Source organism: Arvicanthis niloticus, chromosome 18 (genome assembly GCF_011762505.2).
Source record: "Arvicanthis niloticus isolate mArvNil1 chromosome 18, mArvNil1.pat.X, whole genome shotgun sequence".
NCBI classification, from domain to species: Eukaryota; Metazoa; Chordata; class Mammalia; order Rodentia; family Muridae; genus Arvicanthis; species Arvicanthis niloticus.
The window spans coordinates 5,175,482-5,195,762 of NC_047675.1; the positions used below are offsets into that span (position 1 = coordinate 5,175,482).

The 20,281-nt window shown below is 40.7% G+C and overlaps 1 protein-coding gene and 1 pseudogene across 5 annotated transcripts in view; one reads left to right on the plus strand and one right to left on the minus strand.

The window, feature by feature from the left end:
* Nr3c2 (nuclear receptor subfamily 3 group C member 2) overlaps positions 1 to 20,281 on the plus strand; it is a 327,934-nt gene that overhangs the window by 226,881 nt on the left and 80,772 nt on the right. For all 5 annotated transcript variants that reach the window (XM_076915431.1, XM_076915429.1, XM_076915430.1 and 2 more), the window contains exon 4: positions 15,463 to 15,579. In XM_076915431.1, coding sequence (XP_076771546.1) covers positions 15,463 to 15,579 — 117 coding nt within the window. The remainder of the gene's footprint in view (positions 1 to 15,462; positions 15,580 to 20,281) is intronic.
* Positions 2,275 to 2,387, minus strand: LOC117723585 (small nucleolar RNA SNORA17; annotated as a pseudogene).

A 20,281-nucleotide genomic window follows, 5' to 3' on the forward strand; every position in this document is an offset into this window, starting at 1 on the left:
TTGAGTCTTTAGGCCAGATTTTACACTTCTTGTTGATGCATCTTTTAAAAACTTTTTATTGGTTCTTTGTGAATTTCACATCAAGTATCCCAATCCCACTCATTCTTCCTCTGCTTATACCTGTTTTCCACCCTTGCAAACCACAACCTGCCCCAGAAGACAAATCTCATCGTGGAAGCTGTGGTGTGTCACAGTGTGCCTACAGTACACATTTCTTTGCTTGAAAATATTCATTGCAATGACTTGTTGGTCTGGTACAAGGCCTCTGGCTTCCACTACTCTGTCAATACTGGAACCTCACTGGGATTTCTCTCAGATGTCCTGTTGGTGCGCTGTGCCATGGAGATCCTGTAGTTTTGGATCTGTAGGATCCACACCTTCACACACTGCCGAAGTTCATCGATGGGGTAGATGTTGGGATGGGTCGATTCAAAGCCCTGGACCTGAGAGGTATCTAAACTGCTCAGCCCCCTGGCTCTCCCACTCCCATGCCCTCAGGACTGGCTCACTAGCAATACACACCCCCTGCACACCCTACACCTGGCCAGCTCTGCCGTGCTGCCCAGGCAAAGTGCAGAGCCAAAGTAGTTCAGTGGCCTGAGTGCCAAAGCAGGTGAGGGAGGGGACCAACTCTCGCATCTGCCACCAGTGGCAAGGGCAAAAGGAAGGGGAGGAGAACTGGCATGGTAATAAGTTAATCCACTCTAAACTCCCTGTCAGGCTGCTCATCCAAATGTTTTGGATTCACAAATGAAAGACACTATTTAATTTTAATATGCCCTAAGCAGCTCAATGGCTAGACCACTCCCAAACTTCCACATTGCTAACACCTCTGTTTCAATATTCCTTACTAAATTATTACTTACTAAAATTATCTCATCTCTGCTACCTCAGACCCAATCGGGGAATCTTCCCTGATTTTTACCTGGTCGTATGCTTTCTCCCCTGTCTTACATGGTGGTTGTTTGCTTTCTGTCCTGCAGCTCTCGGGCCTGATCTTTCTGCTTCCCTTCGGTGGTGATTCTAAAACCTCTTCCTTCATGTGTTTCCCTTACCCGGGAAATCTAAAGTCCCACCTCTGTCTCCCTGTCCAACCAACTTTATTCACCAATTAGAACCTGCTGGGGGGCAGGGACAGTCAGCATCTCACATGCAGACATGTGAATTCTCGAGTAATTTGGGAATCTAATTAACATAATATAAGCAATGAACCAAGTCCACAACCGGAACCTCTCCCTTGATGACAGCACCACATAGCAGACAACAGGCAGAGCCAGCTCTCCCTCACTCAAACCCTCAGGGCTGGCTGGCCCCTACCCACGCCCCAGGGTCAGTCACCTCTACTGTGCTGCCCAGACAAGAAGCAGGGCCTACTCTCCTGAGTCCTGCAGCGAGTGAGGGGCTGGGCCAGCTCTCCTGCCCTCATGACCCCAGGGCCAGGTCTCCTGCCTTCATGAAAGGTGGTGAAAGGTAAAGGAGGGGCAGGGTATCTCTCACTCATGCACACCACTGCACAGTGCATGGTGGGGGGCCAGCTTTCTCAGACTACAATGTCATCCAGCTCAACCTTCAAGTCTAGTGGAGGGCAGGGGGGCTCTCCCAAGGACTGCAGCTGGCTAGGATAGGGTCAGCTGTCTGCTCTCGTGACCCCAGGACCAGATCTTCCATGATACCTACATTAGTTCTATACTACCCTCAGACATCAATTATGTCCCCAGGCAGCAGCCCAGACCACAGATGTCCATCTGGCTTTTGGTGGTAACAGCCCCCTGCTGCTGCAGAGCTACAGACCCAGACATAAACCCAAGGGCAGCACAGGCCAGGACCCACCATGGTCCCAGATGGCATCACTGGCTACTCCCATCAGGCTGTTCCTCACTGCCCTTGAGTCCCCAGTTCTGCCTCTCTTCATTGTATCCACATCCTACTGTTTCTCTTTCTCTTCCATTTCTGCACCACTTGCTCCTCTTAGTGGTGGCTGGGGTCTCTGAGTGTCTGGGATCATCAGAGCAATGGTCTTAGGAGTGGTATAACCCACCTTACATTATGGTGTCAGGCAGGGGCTATCTTGGGCATGGTCTGCCCCAACTCCACTCTACATGGTGCCCTTCCGTCTGGGCCTGACATGAGAGCCATCTGTCTGAGGCCCACAGTCTCAGGTGGTGCTCCTCTAGTCTTTGGCTTGCCCCTTGCCCCTGGGAGCCAGTACAAGCCTAAATGCCAGACTGGTGTTCTTCTCAGGCTTGCTTTTTTTCAGCAAAAAAAAAAAAAAAAAGTGTAAAGCATCATTCAGATTTCCACAGATCAGAACACTGAGTGTAGACATAGGCTCTTCCCTCTCTGCCACATACTGGTGCACATGTGACACAGAAGCCTCCATGGGCAGGATTGTTGATGCCTTTTTGTTTGCACCCATATTGCCATTTACCAGTTTGGCATTGATGTTTCCATTTTGTTGTTTAAGAGACCAAGACTCTGACACATAAAGCATTCTGACTGAGGGTTTCCATTCCCCTGCGGCTGAGTCAGGCTCTAAGCCCACAGGCTTTGGATGCAAAGCCAGTCCCTTTCTGCTCTTCTCCCCATCACCTTCCATCTGCCTGCCCCGTTCTTAAGTTACTCTAAGACCCTGTATTCCTCAATATTTTTCTTTTTTCTCTCTCATTTGTCACTGGATCAAGAATAGCACCAACATGTTCTTGATTTTTTTTTTTAATTGAGAGAGAGAGAAGCCAAAGATAAATTTTGTTGCTTTCTATACTTTTTGAAACACTGTTTACTTTTAAGCACTTCCTAAATTATCCTACAATTAAAAACAAAACAATTTTACAGTTTGAAACAATACAGAAAAAATAATAGCTTGTATTTTGTTTTTGTTTTTTTTTTTAAACTCAGCTTTGTTGATTTCCTTTGGTTTCCTTTCTGAGCACTCAAGTTCTGGTTTCCAGTCAATTTTTGAATTTGTGGTGCTTCCATATCCCAACATCTAGGTACTCCATCCACATTGGCCCTTACCTTGGAAGCCTTCTGGAACCTTGACTTTCATCCCAAACCTCCAACTACAGACATCACAGACTGACCAGCCTCACTCGGGAATGATATAGTCTCTATGGGACCAAGAACGTTGGGCCCAAGTCAACAGCCTCACTTTCCAGTCAGCCTTGGAAAGATACTCCTGCCTCTCTGGCTTCATTGAAAATCCACAGAACTCGTTAACTTCCTTCTTCCCTTGTTCCCTTCTTTCTTCCTCCTTCCTTCCTCCTTCCTTAGTCACTTTTGTATTGCCTATGCTGACCTCAGACATGCCATATAGAGGACAAAGACTAGGCTTGGATTTCTGATCTTTGTGTCTTTACCTCCCAAAGGCTAGGATGAGCCTCTATACTTTCTTAGAGCTCATTTCATTAATGGTTATAGTGTGGAGGGGAGTTCAGTAGAATACCGGAAATGGAGCCAAACCATTTTCATTTTGGTGTATCATTTGTAAGCCAATTGCTTAGGAGTCTTGGGTGAGCATTCGTTTCTATGGGTCTATGTTTGCACAGTATACTGTATTAGCCTGCAAGTTACTGTTGCTGAACCCAAATATCACTACTCAAATCATCCCAGGTGGCAGCACATTCCAGGCTACCTACCCCAACCACACACACACACACACACACACACACACACACACACGGCCTTATATTTAATATGCCTTTAACAGCTCAATGGTTGGGCCACTTCTTAAGCTAACACCTCACCACCGATATTCCTGAGTTATTACTTACTAAAGTCTATATTCCATCTTTGCTGTCCTAGACCTAGTGGACGGGGCGGGGGGGGGGGGAGAAGTGAGGCTGGGGATCCTCTTCCCGGATCTTACATGTTGGCTGTCTCTCTGTCCTGCAATTCTCAGGCATGACAGCTACTCCTCTCTCAGCATGGTGGCTCTGTCCTTTCTCCTCCCTCTATACCTTGTCCAGGAATCCTAAAAGTCTCACCTCTGTCTCCCTGCCCAGCCATTGGCCATCAGCAACTTTCTTTACCAATCAAAATGAACTGGGGACAGGGACCCTCGGCATCTTATATGCAGACATGCAGATTCTTGTGCAATTTTGGGGACCCAATAAACCTAATATAAATAGCATTAGAGCAAATCCACAAGTTCCACGTGCTGTGTGTACATATTAACCTAATGATGCACTGTTTGTACACTGATTAATTCTCCCAACATCTATGCATCATTAGGTTTCCAAGCAGTGTGCTGTTTGTTCATCTCTAGCTTCTGCGTTAGCATAGGGACCATTTTTCCAGAGTACTACACTATACATTTTGTACACAAGTTTATAAAAGAACATTTTGGAGTAGTCAAATCATACATATATGAAATGATTTTTCCCTTCATGTTGTAGAAATGTGTTTTTTTAATGTGTTCTACACTACCTGTAATGAGAAACAGAATTTTCTCATTTTTATGAGAACTGATTAGCATCTACTAGAGAACCACAGGTCATTTGCATTTTCCTATAAACTTGTAAATTATTTATCTTGTAATTGTAGGTATTCTTGAACAGTTTATTAGTGTACTGATACCGATGAAATGAGTGGTAGGATTTTAAACTTAGTTGGGAATCATGAGTTATTTATTGAAATAACCCACTGATCTTTACAACTCCCTCAAAGACCAAGTGAATTTTACATACCAGTTACTCTTAGTAATAGTTTAAAAAAAAAAAAAAAAAAGCTTACTGTGTAAATAGCTCTTGACTTCATTAAAATCAATTTGGCACAAGAAAAATCAGCAAGCTTATTTTCAGGGCTTGATAGTTCAGGGCTTCCACTAGAACTTCTTTTGCAGAAACAGGATTTTTTTTCATGTCTTCCCTTTTGCACCACTAAGGAGGACACTCCATCCCCCCCCCACCCCCACCCTATGTGTTTCCTGCTCTTTCCTACCACTCTCTGGCCCCCACTCGGGTGGGGCAGTACTGGACCTGAGCAGTGACTGGGATAGATTCTCTGAGACAGATCTATACTCTCACAAGATGCTCTGTGGTGTCTGGAGTAGGAGGAAATGCGCCCATTTCCAGCTCCCTGCAATGGCCTGACATGTTTCTTTACATGAAGTTGTTTGTCTCTTTCTTGTCCTTGATTACTTCATGAATTATTTATTTGAGATTTAGTTTCTCTTCTCTTATAGACTCTAAAAGTAGACTCTAGATCTTTAATTTTATACTTTTCCAATATAAGATATAAACCTGAGAATACTGTCACTAAGTGCTGCTTTAGTTGGGACCCACAAGTTTATATTTCATTTCCATTGTTGCTGAATTTAGAACAGTCAGTTGTTTACAGTGTGATTTCTTCTTTGACACATAAATTACTTATAAATGTGTTACCTTATTTTCAATGGCATGGGCCTCTAACTTGGTGTGTGTGTTTCATTTATAAATGGCTTTACATTATCTGCATAACTTCAGCCTTTTTCTACCTCAGATTTTCCTAAATGTGCTTGAAACAAATATGCATATTGTGCAGTTAGGTGACCAAAATGGAGATAAGTGAAAGTATGTAATAATAGCGTTCAAATCCTATGTACCTGCCCTGACTATCTAGATAGTAGCTCCTTTCCTGGTTACTGGTAGTTTTCTATATTTCCAGTTATGTATATATCTTTTTGCTTTCAGTTTTTATTTATGTGTGTGTGTGTTGTATATATATGTGTGTATATGTATATGATGTATATGTATATATACATACCTATATATTTTATGTATTTGTGGTTATTAAAACTCCAGTTTGATCAGCGTAAAATCATATTTTATATCTCTAGAAGTACTCTTTTAAACTTTTAAAGTTTTCCTTGTCTAATATTAATGTAGTCACATCAGCTTTTTTATGCTTACTGTTTATATTGTGTTTTATTTTTCCACATTTCATTTGTAATTTCTCCATGTTTTTGTGTTTAAAATACACCTTAGCACATACTGCATCTTGCTTATAAAACTAGTCCACCACCTTTGACTTTAGACCATTTACATTTAATGTAATTTATGTTTGGTTTACATCTTTGACTTTGTTTTTTGCTTCTCATATTAATTGTTAATTATTTGCCTATTTTTCTTTTGTCATTCTTTGATTTTTTTAGTATTCTCTTTTATACGTCTACTGTCTCTGTCTCTTAAACTAGATTTGTTATTGTTATTGTAGTGTTATATTATATGGATTTGCGTCTCAATGTGCATCAGATTTTTGGTTCCATGAAACACAGATTCCAACTCTCCATCTCAGAGGTTTGAGAAAGAGGCTTCTTAGGTGATGTTTATAAAATAGACACCATAGTTTAAGAAACATTGCTAAAGACTATATAAAACATAACTATTTTTGTTATCATAGGTTACTGAGAATTCATCTATACCATTTCAAATATAACATTCAAAACTTACAGCAGTGGAATTTTTTTATTTCATCCCATTCTTAGGGCTATATTGACAGATGTTTTGTATATGTGTACTTTGAAGGTTTCATAATTTTTTTTCTAAAAATTTTCCCATGTACTTACTATTTTCTTGTTTTTAAGATTTATTTATATATGTGAGTACACTGTAGCTGTCTTCAGACACACAGTAGAAGAGGGCATCAGATCCCAGTACACATGGTTGTGAGCCACCATGTGGTTGCTGGGAACTGAACTCAGGACCTCTGAAAGAGCAGTGGGTACTCTTAACCACAGAGCCATCTCTCCAGCCCATACTTACTATTTTCAGTTCTTATTTTTTCTGTATTGCCAAATTTGCAATGGGCATTAGTTTTCTTAAACATGAAGAACTTTGTTTTTTATTTCTCACAGTGCAATTCTGCTAGTGACAAATTACCTTAGCTCTTGTTTATCCAAAGGGGGAAATCTTCATTTCTCCTTGATTTGGAGAACTAATTTTAAAATTCAAGATTGACAGTCTTTAAAGATACACCAAAATGTCTTTCTGGCCTCAACCATTTTTAACATCCACCTCCATGTTCATCTCTCTCTCATCTCTCTTATTCTCCTAGCACCTCCTCTTTCTTCTCCTCCTCTCCTTATTCCTCCTCTTCCTCTCCTTACTCCTCCCACCTTAGCTCCTCCACATATCACATTTCCTGTTAAAATAAAATAAAACTTTCTCTCAAAATACAATTAGAGCATAACTATACCAAATTGTATCAGTAAGGTCCAAGATAAACCTAATATCCAGTCCATCATTTTGTTGACTAAACAGAATCTCTGTCATCTCTCCTAACTAAAAGACTTAGTTCTGAACCTTACTTTTTTCTTGGTTTTAGAATAAATGTCAGCTCAAAACCATCCTCTTAAAGTAAAAAGCCAGGATTGGCTATAAGACTATAAGCCTTCAACCCTGTCAGAAATCTAGAATGACTGAATTAACTGAAATTATGGGAAGCACAAAGCATAGCTTCTAAAACTTAGCCAATTTATAGAGACCGCTGAACACCTGGACAGTCCCTATACTACAAAACATTGGCACATCCAATCTTCAGCCTTCTGGTCCAATACTCTGTATTGGCAGACATAGTCAGTTGACTATTTTGCAAGTGAGTCCTTTTCCGGACAGTAATTTGTCTATAGGTGAAAAGAGGCAATTTTTGCCTAGTAGCTATCTCCAGTTATGACTGGAGTAACTCCAAAGATGCTCAATTTCTTCTTAGAATCCAATACAGGGAAGCTGTCAGAAGCAGACATGACTCTAATCAAAATGAACATTGATACAGACATGTTTGTATCGTGAATTCTGTGGACTTTTGATGTTTTGAAAACAAACTATCTATATAAGGCAATCTGCACTGTTGTCTGTTAACTCCTCTCAGTTATTTCTAATTAAAATATAGAAAACACCCTAACAATAAACTCAGAGCCATGAATTTGCTATAAGCCCTTAACTCACAGGCTAACCATCTCAAATCAGTTTTAAAAAAAGTCAAAGAAGGACTGGGTCTAAGCCTTGTATTTCTAAATGTGTTATATAGGCACAATGCCTATGAGAGTAACAATATTAATCTCACTTTTATATCAATAATAAACTCATACAAATGAAACCCTTAAATTTGAAATCAAAGTAAATTTTGTACCATTTAAGAAATTATAACTTTAGGTTAATAACAATTATATAGATTTCTACCAATAGGTTATGGTTATGCAATAAATCCTAGTTAATCCTTCCTGTTCCAACAAAACCACTACTTTTCCCTAGAAAGACAGCCCAATATTAACCACCTCAGTCCCCAAGCCCAGGGAATAGGGGTGCTGACTCTTCATTAACTTCTTCAAGCTGAATTTGGGCATTGAGATATTAGATGAGGGGCAGGGGGAAGGGTAAATTGATAGGCCTATGATGTCTGTATCTTTACTACATCCAGCTGAAATTCCAGGACATCAGAGGTTCGAGCAAGTCTCCTCAGCTTGCTTGATGAGTAGATACACCAAGTCTGTGTATTCTGCAATATACAATTCTCAAAACAAATTTTAGTAGCAAGATAATATTTTGTTTGAATTCTGGAATCTAGTATTCTGGTGGCCTGCCTCAGTCATGTCTAATCCATATAATTCTGAGAGGTAGAAATAACTTAATCATCTCTTTTGAAAAAAACACAGTCAAAACCTTTTTCCCAAAACAGAATATCCTTGAGCCAGTAACCAGAAAAACCTTTATCTTGACCTCTTTCCCAGAGGAAAATTATAACCACAAAACTGAAAATCACACCCAACTTTTGTCCCTATTTTGCCAAGCAGGAAATGAACCCAGAATTCCCATGGGGCCCATCTTAGACAGAACCCGAGTCTCCTGTGAGCCAATATAACTTTATATCATCTGTATACACCTGATTTATACTATCTTTCTGTTCGGCCCTCTAGAACAGTTTTTTATTTGTACCATCTATCTGTTTGGCTCTGTACTCCAGAGCAGCTACCACTTATACACTGTACTCTCTACTCTAGAGCCAGTGACAATTTTCCCTATCTAAGTTCCAAACCACAGGCAATAATCCCCACGTGATTCGGACAAATCTGTTTATAAATCTTTCCTAAAAGCAAATAATCACTATATTTTAACTTTATACTAAATCAGTAACTGCTCCACAATGGGGGCTTATTTGACTCTCTTGGTTCAGAGCAGCCTACAATTTCTATCAGCAGAGGACCTGCCTGCCAGCAGTCTCTTTATTCACAGTTCCTACGCTGGAGTCACATGACTCCTATCAGCGCCAATCACTCACTCACTTTCTTTAAAAAAAAAAAAAATGCAACTTTTACTCTTAGGTGAATAGACTTAAATTTCTAGTGAATTTGTGTCCGAACTTAGTGCGCCACTTTGTTGTAGTAATTATTTAAAAACGGCTACCAGTCAAGCCAACTATCTAAGCTGTGGCAGCTCTGCCTAGCTCAGCCGCCATGTTCTGTGGCCAGCGACCACATGCACACTGCAGCTAGAAACAGCCAGCCAGAAACACCAGCCCTGCCACCCATGAGACGCCAGTGTGGGAGATGGCTCTGCCACAAAGCTGGGCATTGCCCAGACCATCCCACCAACCATGCCAACTTCGTTCAAATGAGACTCTAAAGCTTAGATTATCCAAAGGCTTATATATTTGGTAATGCTCAATAACAAGATGCCCATACAATCAGAGGTGTAACCCAATACCCAACCTAGATATACCAACTACCTTTGACTAGCAGAGACACGTGAACATCAACCTCCATATTCCCCTCTCTCTTGTTTCTCTCCCTCTCCTAGCTCCTCCTCTTCCTTCTCCTCCTCCTCTCCTTACTCCTCCTCTTCTTCTCCTTACTCCTCCCACTTTAGCTCCTCCTACAAGGACCTCTGGCCCCATTTGTTCAAAAACAGTTATTACTAAGCATTGCTCCTCTTGTGTGATACAGTTTCCCACCACATCTATCTGCTTTTAAGAATTTTATCTTTATATTTGTGTTTTAGACATGTGGCTGTGTCATGCTGCAGTTACTTTGTTTCTATTTATCTTTTGGCATTAGAAAATTAAATTAGAACATCTTCACATATATTTCTCTGCTCTATCCTTTCTCTTGTTCTGGGACTGTATTTGCACACATGCTAAATAATTTGTGCTATCCTACATATTACCAATGTTTCCCTCATTTATTTTTAAATTAGTTTTTTCTTCTGTTTCAATTTGAGCAACTTCTGGTTATATTTACCTTATTGCATTGATGCATTCTTGTTGAACATCCAGTATCTTGATAATTCTAAACAATAACTCTTAAATACTACACATTTCAGTTTCTAGATTTCCATCTGTTTTTGTCTGGGTTTTGCTCCTTTATCTGTTTGCATTGCTTACTGGTTCCACATCACTAACTCTCATTCTTTCTCTTTTTTCAACTCATGATAAACCATATATAATTTTATTTTAACTTTGTTTTACAACAACTCTTTGATATACATAGAATTTTACCATTTGTTTAAGATAAAAGCAAAATCTAGATTGCTTTATTTAATAAAATATTAAGTCTTGGCTGATATTTTTCATAGCTGATTTCATGGTTTAGATATTATTAATATTGTTAGCTCTCATTTCTTTAATCCTTATAGTTTTTTTTTTTTAACATACAGTAACTCCCAGGTGCTTCTAATTCCAGCCCTTAGGTTATTTATAAAGCACTTTCTACTGGTTTATTTTTTTCTATCGACTTTGACTCATATTTTTTTCTATTTGTTTGTTTCCAATGTTATTGCAGTCTGGTTATTCTGAAGATTCTGGGCTTTGCTACATTTCTCTGAGAGATGATGAATTCTAATCTACTAGTGAATTAAATCATTGGCAGATCACCTTGAACTTTGAGAGCCATTTTTATTTGCCGTTTGCTTTGGGGAAATCTATTTTGCTCTAATTGTGGGGTATAGTATTCCCTCATAGGGCAGGAACCTGTGGGATTTCAAAGGAAAGTCGGAAACCTTTGCATCTCCTTAACTTTGTGGCATTCAAGCTCTGTTCCTCTCAGATAGGCAACCTCTGAGTCACCTGCTCATCAATTCAGCCTTCCACCACACTGCCCTGTGTGCTTTGATGTCTTTATGTGTACTTCTGGAGCCTCTTACCCACCTCTCACACTCCTGCCTTTCCAGTTCATTCTCCTTCTATCTTCATCTTTCAACAATCCAAAAGCCTGGTTTGGTTTGGTTTGGTTTGGTTTGGTTTGGTTTGGTTTGGTTTGGTTTGGTTTGGCTTGGCTTGTTGTTTTGGGTTTGGTTTTGGTTTTTGCTTTGATTGTTTCTAAACATCTTATACTACATGAGTCACAAGGCTGCCGGGGATGAGGCTGTCAACCTCAAAACCTTGCCTAGAGGGTTCTCTGTTTAGTAGTCAATTTCCCTCCAATGTCTTCCTGCATTTGGCCACTCCTAGGCACCTTTAAATTTCTGACCCCACCCCATTCTTGGAAAGTTCATAAGTATCTGCAGGAGACTTATCTGCTGAAAGTTGGCATGTCATTGCTTAAATGTAGAATTACCCTCACAATTGATACATAACTCAGTGTGAAATTATGGTTTTTTTTTCTTAGCTATTTGGCTTTCATTTTAACCCAAAATTATTCCCATGTCTCTACACACTTACTAGTATACAGCTACTAGTTTTCCATATAGGCATCTCTGAACTTTTATGGTAACCTGTAACAATGGCCCCTATTTTCACTCTCCTAACCTGTCACATAACCTTAAGATTAATTGTTCTGAAGCATGGCTCTGGACCTGACATTTTGTAAGCAGAAATCTGCAGTGGCACCCCAGGAATGACTGCTGAGTCCATTAGCTGTCATTCCTGGCCACTACTCCATGGTCAGGATTCTAATTGTCTACTTATGTTAGTATTTCTGTAGAAAAGTATTTATTCCACATAACTTAAGAGGTAACTTCTTCCAGGCTTACTATCTTAACACAAAGAAAACACAGGCTTTAAAAAGGAAATGAACAGTATTTTCTGACATCCAGCTCTCCTCTGTGTCTGTCTGTCTCTCTGTCTCTCTGTCTCTCTGTCTCTCTCTCTCTCTTCTCTGTCTCTCTGTCTCTCTCTCTCTCTTCTCTGTCTCTCTGTCTCTCTGTCTCTCTGTCTCTCTGTCTCTCTCTGTGTGTGTGTGTGTGTGTGTGTGTGTGTGTGTGTGTGTGTTCTTGTGGATGTAACAGGGACTAAGGGATGAAACACAAATGAAACACAAATCACACATTTGTGTAAGTGCAACTCAGATTTGTAATGTAGGGGCTGGAGAGACAGCTCAGTAGTTAAGAGCACTAGCTGATTCTCCAAATAGCCAAGATTCTATTCCAAACTCCAACATGATGGTTCACAAACAATTGTAAATTCAGTTACAGAGGATCCAGTATCCTTCTGGCCTCCCCACTTACCATGTATGCAGGTGGTGCACAGACAAACATGCAGGCAAAACTCATACACATTTTTTAAAATTGTAATTAGATTTTATAAATCTTTAATATTTGCACAACTAAAAAGTATGTAAGAGAACTGTCTGGAATCTATTAGAGGATGTCTACAGTAGTCTTCTGCACTTCTTCTGTCCTGTCTGTGGCAGGCAAAACATAGCCTGGGAATGAAAACATTATGCAGTTGTTATAGGATATTGTATCTTTAAATGATGCTGATCATATATTCATCCTGGCCGTTGAAAACCACTCATTCTAAGAAAAAAAAAAAAAAAACAGAGAAAATCTTCCATATGCATTTGAGATAAAGACATTTTTTGCTTACTCTTATATGTGCATGTAAAATAGACACATTCCCTGCTCACTCTTATATGTGCATGTGAGGTAGAACATTCCTGGCTCACTCTTATATGCCAATGAGGCTTTCTTGCACTTATTACAAGTCTATAGAAATGAAAAGAAGCTGGCATCCTATGAGACCAGTGCCTTATGCAAGTCATGTGGCCTTTCACATAGGTGCCCCCCATAGATCCTTAGTAAATTAAAATTACATTTTATTATTTCTTTAAAGTTTAAAGTTGACTTAATTCATCGTGAGTTACAGATGAAACCTGCAGCTGGGCATTCAGTCTCATCAGTGACTTATAAAAGGCACATAATGCCAGTTACCGGTGGAAGTTCTTCCCAGTAAAATGAGTGTGCTTTGCTCAAAAACGTTCCATTGTTTATTATTTCCAAAGAGCACTTTCCACATGCTGTTAGACCACCAGCAAATTATACTGCCAGCTGCTCTTTAGAAAGCCCTCTGGCCTTGAGGAAGACCAATACCACCAGGCTTTCTGAGTTGTGTTTCCGATTCTGTGCTTTGCCACATTACCGGCTCCAGTTTGTGTTTCCTTTGGAAAACAGCACCAGTAACAAGTGCCTGGCCTGCATGGTAGGCTTGTCCTAAGGCTTCATAGATAGACCGTAGTATATATAGGTCTGGGGCTTTTATTTTAAAAGAAGAAAGCTCCTTATTATATTAATTGTTTGCTGCAGCCTAAAATCTAGACTTTGTATACTAAGTATGTTCACTAAAAACCTCCAGTCTAAAACTAAAAGACTCTTAGGTTATTATGATGGTAGGATTTAATTTTTTGTTTGTTAGATTTTCCTGTCCTACTATTTTATTACTGTTATTAGAACTTACCAGATTGTTATAGAAGTGACAATCCAAGTTAAATTGTTTTATGTGATGTATTATATTAAGGGATATGTGTTATTTTTGCTGGATATTTATTATATCTAGAAATTATACATATATATAATTTATATATATAAATTTATATATATAAATTATATATATATAATATATATATAATTAGAATATAATTATCAACCAAGGGAACATGATAGTAATGTTCTGAGGGAAGGACCCTAGCCTAGCCTGTTCACGTTACCGGGTGCACTGAGACAGTCTGCCAGCCGCTTGTGTTTAGGAGTTGCCCTCAGATCCCCTCTCTGCAGTCAGTGCTCACCTACCATATGATCTCACCCAGTCTCATGGCTTACAATAGCAGCCTGAGCTGATAACCCATTCCTCACACCGTGCCTGGATGCCTAACTGCCAGCACCCTTCACTGAAGGCATCTGACTTGCCACGCCAGGTGCTAGAGTCATTCCCCACAAGCCACAAACCTGTACCATCCTCCTATTGTGATTGTTCTATTGGTTAACCTAGGATCTTCAACTCACCAAAACTCTTAGCAGATCTATCTTCAGAGTTCCTCTAGGATCTGACCTTTCACCCTGTCACACTGACCCAAGTACCATTCATCCTTCCCTTGAATGCAGTACTTCATCCTAGCAGCACAGGCCCCTAGCCGTCATCCTTATTCCACTGAAGTCAGTTTCCCATCCACTAGAGTGAGCCTGCTTTATGCTCTCAAGTCCAGGGCCTTCTCCTATCACTGAAAATAATGTCCAAAGCCTTTCCATGGCCTCCAAGGCCCCCCAAACAGGCTCCTGTTAGCTCTGGGCTTTCATTTTCCTTCTGCTCTTTCTCCCTCCTTCCCTCTTGTGCTCACATTCCTCCTGAAACCCGCCTAGTACCAATACCCATTTTATACACTGTTTACATTTTGCTCTGCCAGGGTGGCCCCACGGGTACACTGAAAAATCTTTACATTTTTATTTAAAAATCACCTTTGCTTCGAGGGCTTCCTGGTATGGTCCATCCATGGGAGAAACCTGTTCTTTCCGTTTTCTCCCCAGGACAACTATCTCTGCCATCCATTATATCTGACAGCCTTCTCTGTTGTCTCTTCTCCCCCTGATCTAATAAAAGTTAGTGCAGGTGTAGAATTTTGTCAGCCTTAGACCTCTCCCATTGCTTCAAGAAGCATCTGGTAGCTCCTGGATATTTAGGTTTTTTGTTTTTGTTTTTGTTTTTGTTTTTGTTTTTGTTTTTGTTTTTTTATGTAACCAATGAGTAGAACCAGGCTGCAATTCCACATTCTGCCAGGAGGTGCCACTCTACAAGACTTGCTGTGTCCACATTTAATTTGTGTTTAGTCCCAGGTAGGCTCCCAGAATGAAAGACCAACATGGCCTACTGTGAATTTGAAAGTCTTTGTGGTAAAATTATGTGTCATTGGTGAGCTGGCTTTGAAACTTAAAGCTGCAACCTGGCCTTTGCTTGGATTGGTGCAGTCATAATGTTTGAAAAACTGCACACCACATGGACATGCAGCTATTAACAAAATCAAATGGTGGGAGAACGTGGCTCCTCTCCCTTTATAGGAATAGGTTTGACACAAATACAGTGTCATAAGTAAGCTGGAGCCTAACTGGTCTTAAGTTGCCAACCTCTTCCCCACGTTATCCACAAACCCTTTTTGCCTCTACTGTGTAAAAGAAGAAATATCAAAGTAGATGAGGGGAAAGAATCCTGTTCTGATTATACTTGTCAGTACTTTATTCTAGTCTGGTAGCTGTTGTTTTAACAATTTTTTTATTGTTATTAAATCAGGGCAACACAACTATCTGTGTGCTGGAAGAAATGACTGCATTATTGATAAGATTCGTCGAAAGAACTGTCCTGCCTGCAGGCTCCAGAAATGCCTCCAAGCTGGCATGAACTTAGGAGGTAAGTGTTGTGAGCTTTGCTGGTATACACTGTAACACCAGTGGGGCCGTGTAACCAAAGGGAAGGTAGGGCCAACCGGGAGCAAATTCCTAAAGATCCCTAAAAACAAGGCTCTGTTTTCATGGTGCCGTGTTTATCATGTTTTCCCAGGGGAATATTTCCGAGCTGGAATTAAGAGAGGGTGACTACGGTTTGCTACATTTCAAAAGTCGAATCTGTAGCCAAAACCCAAACAAAAAATGATTACTTTTGCCTAAAAGCATAGCTGGTGATTATTATCTCTGTCCTTAGATGATAGTATGTGACATAAAGGAATATATTCTTAATCCCAAGAATGACAGACATATGAGGGGTAAATACAGTAAAATGATAGACGCCCACCAAAGGAGAACCAACTAAAAGAGTTCAGTGTTTGTGGATGGCAAGCACAGGCTTCCGGAAGGTACAGGGTTACTCCCAGTTAATATCAATAGCATGGCTGTAAGAAAAGCATCTACTGGTGGTTTTAAGTCCCCACCCCAACCCCCACAAAAAAAAAAAAAAAAAAAAAACCAGCAGGAAGACTCTGAAAAGGACAAATCATGTAGGGATCAGATATCACACAAATAGCATCAGGCAAGAGGCCTGCAGCACACTGTGGGGATGCAGCACACTGTGGGGATGCAGCACACTGTGGGGGGTGCAGCACACTGTGGGGATGCAGCACACTGTAGGGATGACAGCAAGTGCAGGAGCAGTGTCGTAAGATCTACACACCATGGGATGAGTTGGCATTTCACATCAGCTGTGCAAGGATTAAGCTTTTAAATTTTTATTTACTTAAAGAAGCATTTTGTCAAGTATATAACCAACTAAAATAAGAATATTGAATCTAAACTACTACCGACACAGAAATAAATTCTCTAGATAGAAATCTTCCATGTATAGAATAAAACCAGAGGGTACACCATGAGAAAGCTGAGGAGATCAGCACTATTTACAAATCAGATACAGCACTTACGGCAGAGACCAGGATGCCAGTGGGCAAGGGTTGGCACTCCTTGCAGATAAAGAACCCTTCCCTGCTCATTTGAAGAGGAGGAGGCTGGCAGACATGTTCACCAGTGAATCAGGTGCTGCTCAATCATGATAGTCATGAAAAGGTCCTAAATCTGATAAAAATAAGAGAGACTTAAAATGTGATTATTCTACAAACTAGCAAAATGAAATGTTTTTACAACTTTAATGAGAATGGAAAAATCAAGGCAAACTCAGTAAAAATCTCATGCATTTTAGGTGGTATAGAGACTGCCATGTGATGGTTTTATTTATAGGAAAGATTTTATATAATAATGTTTATTTTGAAAATAAAAGTAAATAAAAATAATTTTAAAGATATACAAAATTAAACATAACAGAAAGTGATGGATGGATAAAATATAATGTGTTAAATATGCATCCATCTTGGATGGATTAAATTGCAGAACACTCTTCCAATATTAATGGAAACCCAGTGAGGTTTATGTGTGCTGATACAAGCTTATCTCCACAGTGTTATTCAGCACAAACAAATCAAGGTTGCAAAATGGTGTGCTTCCATTTTATGGATTCTTTGTCTATTCTAGAAATCAACAGGCTGGGCTGGAAGGAGCCCGATTGCTCCCACATGTCCTGTGCACCTTTGAATTTATGTCACATCAGAACCTGCACTGTGTGCTCATTCCATATATAAAAGAAACAAAATATTAGAAAAATGTAATGCAGTATGACTTCGTTTTGCTTTTGCCTTGGTGGATGAGTCTACTGGCTGGCTAGCTGGGAGGAAACATGGCTACCTGTGGAACAGAGAAACTCTTAGAAGTCAAGAGGAGAAAGATGTTGGCCAGGGAGGATGGTGAAGAGGCTGTCAGGGGGCCTTACAAAGAGCTCAGAAAGAACAGCCTCTGCTCTGCCCTTCCTGGTCTCATAACTGCAGGGAAGTCACCCTAGCTTGGGCCTGGTATCCTTAGCTTCTGTGTGTGCTGACCAGCATCCAATGCACTGTCTTATGGCAAGGATGAAATGAGTAAGTCTACATTGACAAGGAAGTCACTCAACAGCTTTCCAATACTGTAACAAATTACTGAGACAATGAGTTTATAAAGATGAAAGACTTGTTTGGGTTCACAGTTGTACAGCACTCAGGCTATGCCTCTCCTGAGGAGAGGAGAGACAGTAGGTCATGACAGTGGTGAGGTAAAACCATGAAAGAGGAAGTTGCTGGAGTCCCAGATTCCCAGATTCAGAAGACTGCAAGCCACCTCTCAAAGATCCCACCCACCAGATACCCAGTACACCATTGCTGAGACCACCTCCAGCTCAGAGCTTCTCATTGGGGACACTGAGACCCAGTGACTTAGCAGCAGGAACAGAAACTCCTAAGGAGCACAATTGAAATGTCTAGTATTACTTTTAAGTTCCACCAAAGGATGATTTGTTTGTATATATTGTTAATATATACAATAATATGTTTCCTGTTTATTGTTAATTCCTTTATCCCCAGTGACACACTGGTATCCCACGGGTCCAAACTGACTAAATGACTGACTGATGTTTCAAAGACTTCTATGTCCTACTCATTGTAAGGATGAGTAGAACTCCTCACCACATCCTTCTTAAATTAAATAATTTAAGTCATATGGGAAGGGTCATATGGATGTCTTTATAGGGAAAGTAAATAGAGAGGAGATGAATGGGCCAGGAGGCCAGGTAGATGCCTGGGACATCTTAACTGCATACTGGATATGATGTTGGACTTCAATTTCTTCTGAGCTGTGAGCTTGTTCTTCATTGGTGGATGAGTTGTCAGGAAACAACAGAAGCAAGTGTGTTTGATGTTGATGGGTCTTTGCTCTCAGTGGATAGGGAAGTTTCAGAGGAAGCCTCTCTGCATTTCGTGGTGTAAAGGAGAACAGGAGATGGTCCAGGACAGCTTGGTGTTCAGTCTAATGTCCTCAGCATATGCAGATGCCACACTTGGGGCTTCATTTTCTGAGCTGTAACAGCATTCTACAAAGCCTGCTCTCTGTGTCCTCCCAGCTAAACCCCACGGTGTCACTACTAATGAGTGCAGTGAGTCAGCAAAAGCCCGGACAGACAGAAGAGCTGGCGCGTGCACCAGGGAGTGGCACAAACCACTCAGATCTCAGTTCCCAGGGCCAAGCTCATGCCTGGCGTCACTCTGCTTTACAGAGTGGGTGCTGAGGAAGAGATCGACTCAGGTTATCCAAGAAGAGCACGGTGGCTCCAGGCTTCCTGCCTGAGCCTGTGATCACCTGTAAGTGAAGCACGGCAGAGGACACAATGCAGAACCCACGATCAGTTGTTGGCTTCCGTGAACACAGAATGAAGTTACTTTGGAATCAGTTTTTCAGGGTGCTCCTGACCGTATTTCCAAAGTTACCTCTGCCTTGGAAAGAAGGAAAGAGGGAGGGAAGGAGCGATGAAAAGAGGAATAAAGAAGGAAAGAGGCTGAGGAAATACACAAAAATCAGGCTCACACTATAGTATTATTTGCCCAATAGAATTACGAGTGTGGCTGTTCAGGACACCATCAACTGTTTTCTGTAAAAACATGAGTAACATGGAAAAACTACTAAGAGTCATCAAAATTATTTAAGCTTTTTTATTCTGGAATTAAATCTTCTTTATTCTGGGATTACAGTTTTTTTTATCCTGGGATTAGAGCTGCTATGGAGAAGCCAGGAAGGAATGTTATAAAGTGGCTACATTATTGTTCATTCTCTCGCTGTTGCTAGTGATATGAACACTTTAAAGAAAGTAAGGAATTCACAATTTTTAGTCAATAATGGATGCCTAATCCTATCACATCCTCCTGGGGAACCCCATGAGACTCAAATGGAAGACAACAGAACAGAATATGGCTGATGGGGGGGTACTTTTTTTTTACACATACGCTGCTGTTTCAGGAACATGTACTATTGCAGAATATCTGATCACTATTGTGAACCCTCAGACTGTGTTATTTACTGGAAAATCCCGTTTCTAGTTGTGGTGTGGCTCAGCCTTAATACACACCTTTAATCCAAGAGTTTTTTGCTTATTGCAAACAGGATTAAGGTCAAGACAGGGCAAGCACCAAGTTAACAGGGAATGGACATAGGAAAAAACCATAGAGCGTGAGAGGAAGTCAGGAAGACAGATAGGGAGATGCACTGGAAGGAGAAGGGAGGGACACTAAGTTTGAAGGGTTTGTGAGATGAAGGAGGGCTGACCTTTGCCTTTTGGGATTTCAGCTGAGGAGGAAGGTCAGCTGAGTGCTTTCTCTGCCTCTCTCGGCTAGCAAGCTTCCACCCCAGCATCTGGCCCAAGTCTTTACTGGGAAAACCAAATGTTTGAGATTTTGTTAAAAACAACAATGCACGTGTTTTCTGGCTCTCACAGAACAACGGAGGAGTCCTTTGTTCACGGCGCACCACGCTTTGATGGAGCAGTTCTGCTATGAGAGTATTTGTGATTGCAATCAGTATTTGAAGCATTGGCACCTCACTGAACGCACAGCAGGGTTTGCTCTCTTGGAATCTCATTTTGCTTCCCAGCCACTTGTTCCTTTCCTCCTACCTGGTGGCTTGCACTTACTTTCCTGCCCCTCTCCTGAGACCTGTATTCAAAGTCACCAAGAGAAGGTACCAAGCAATGAAGGTCATTACTCAGAACAAGGCTT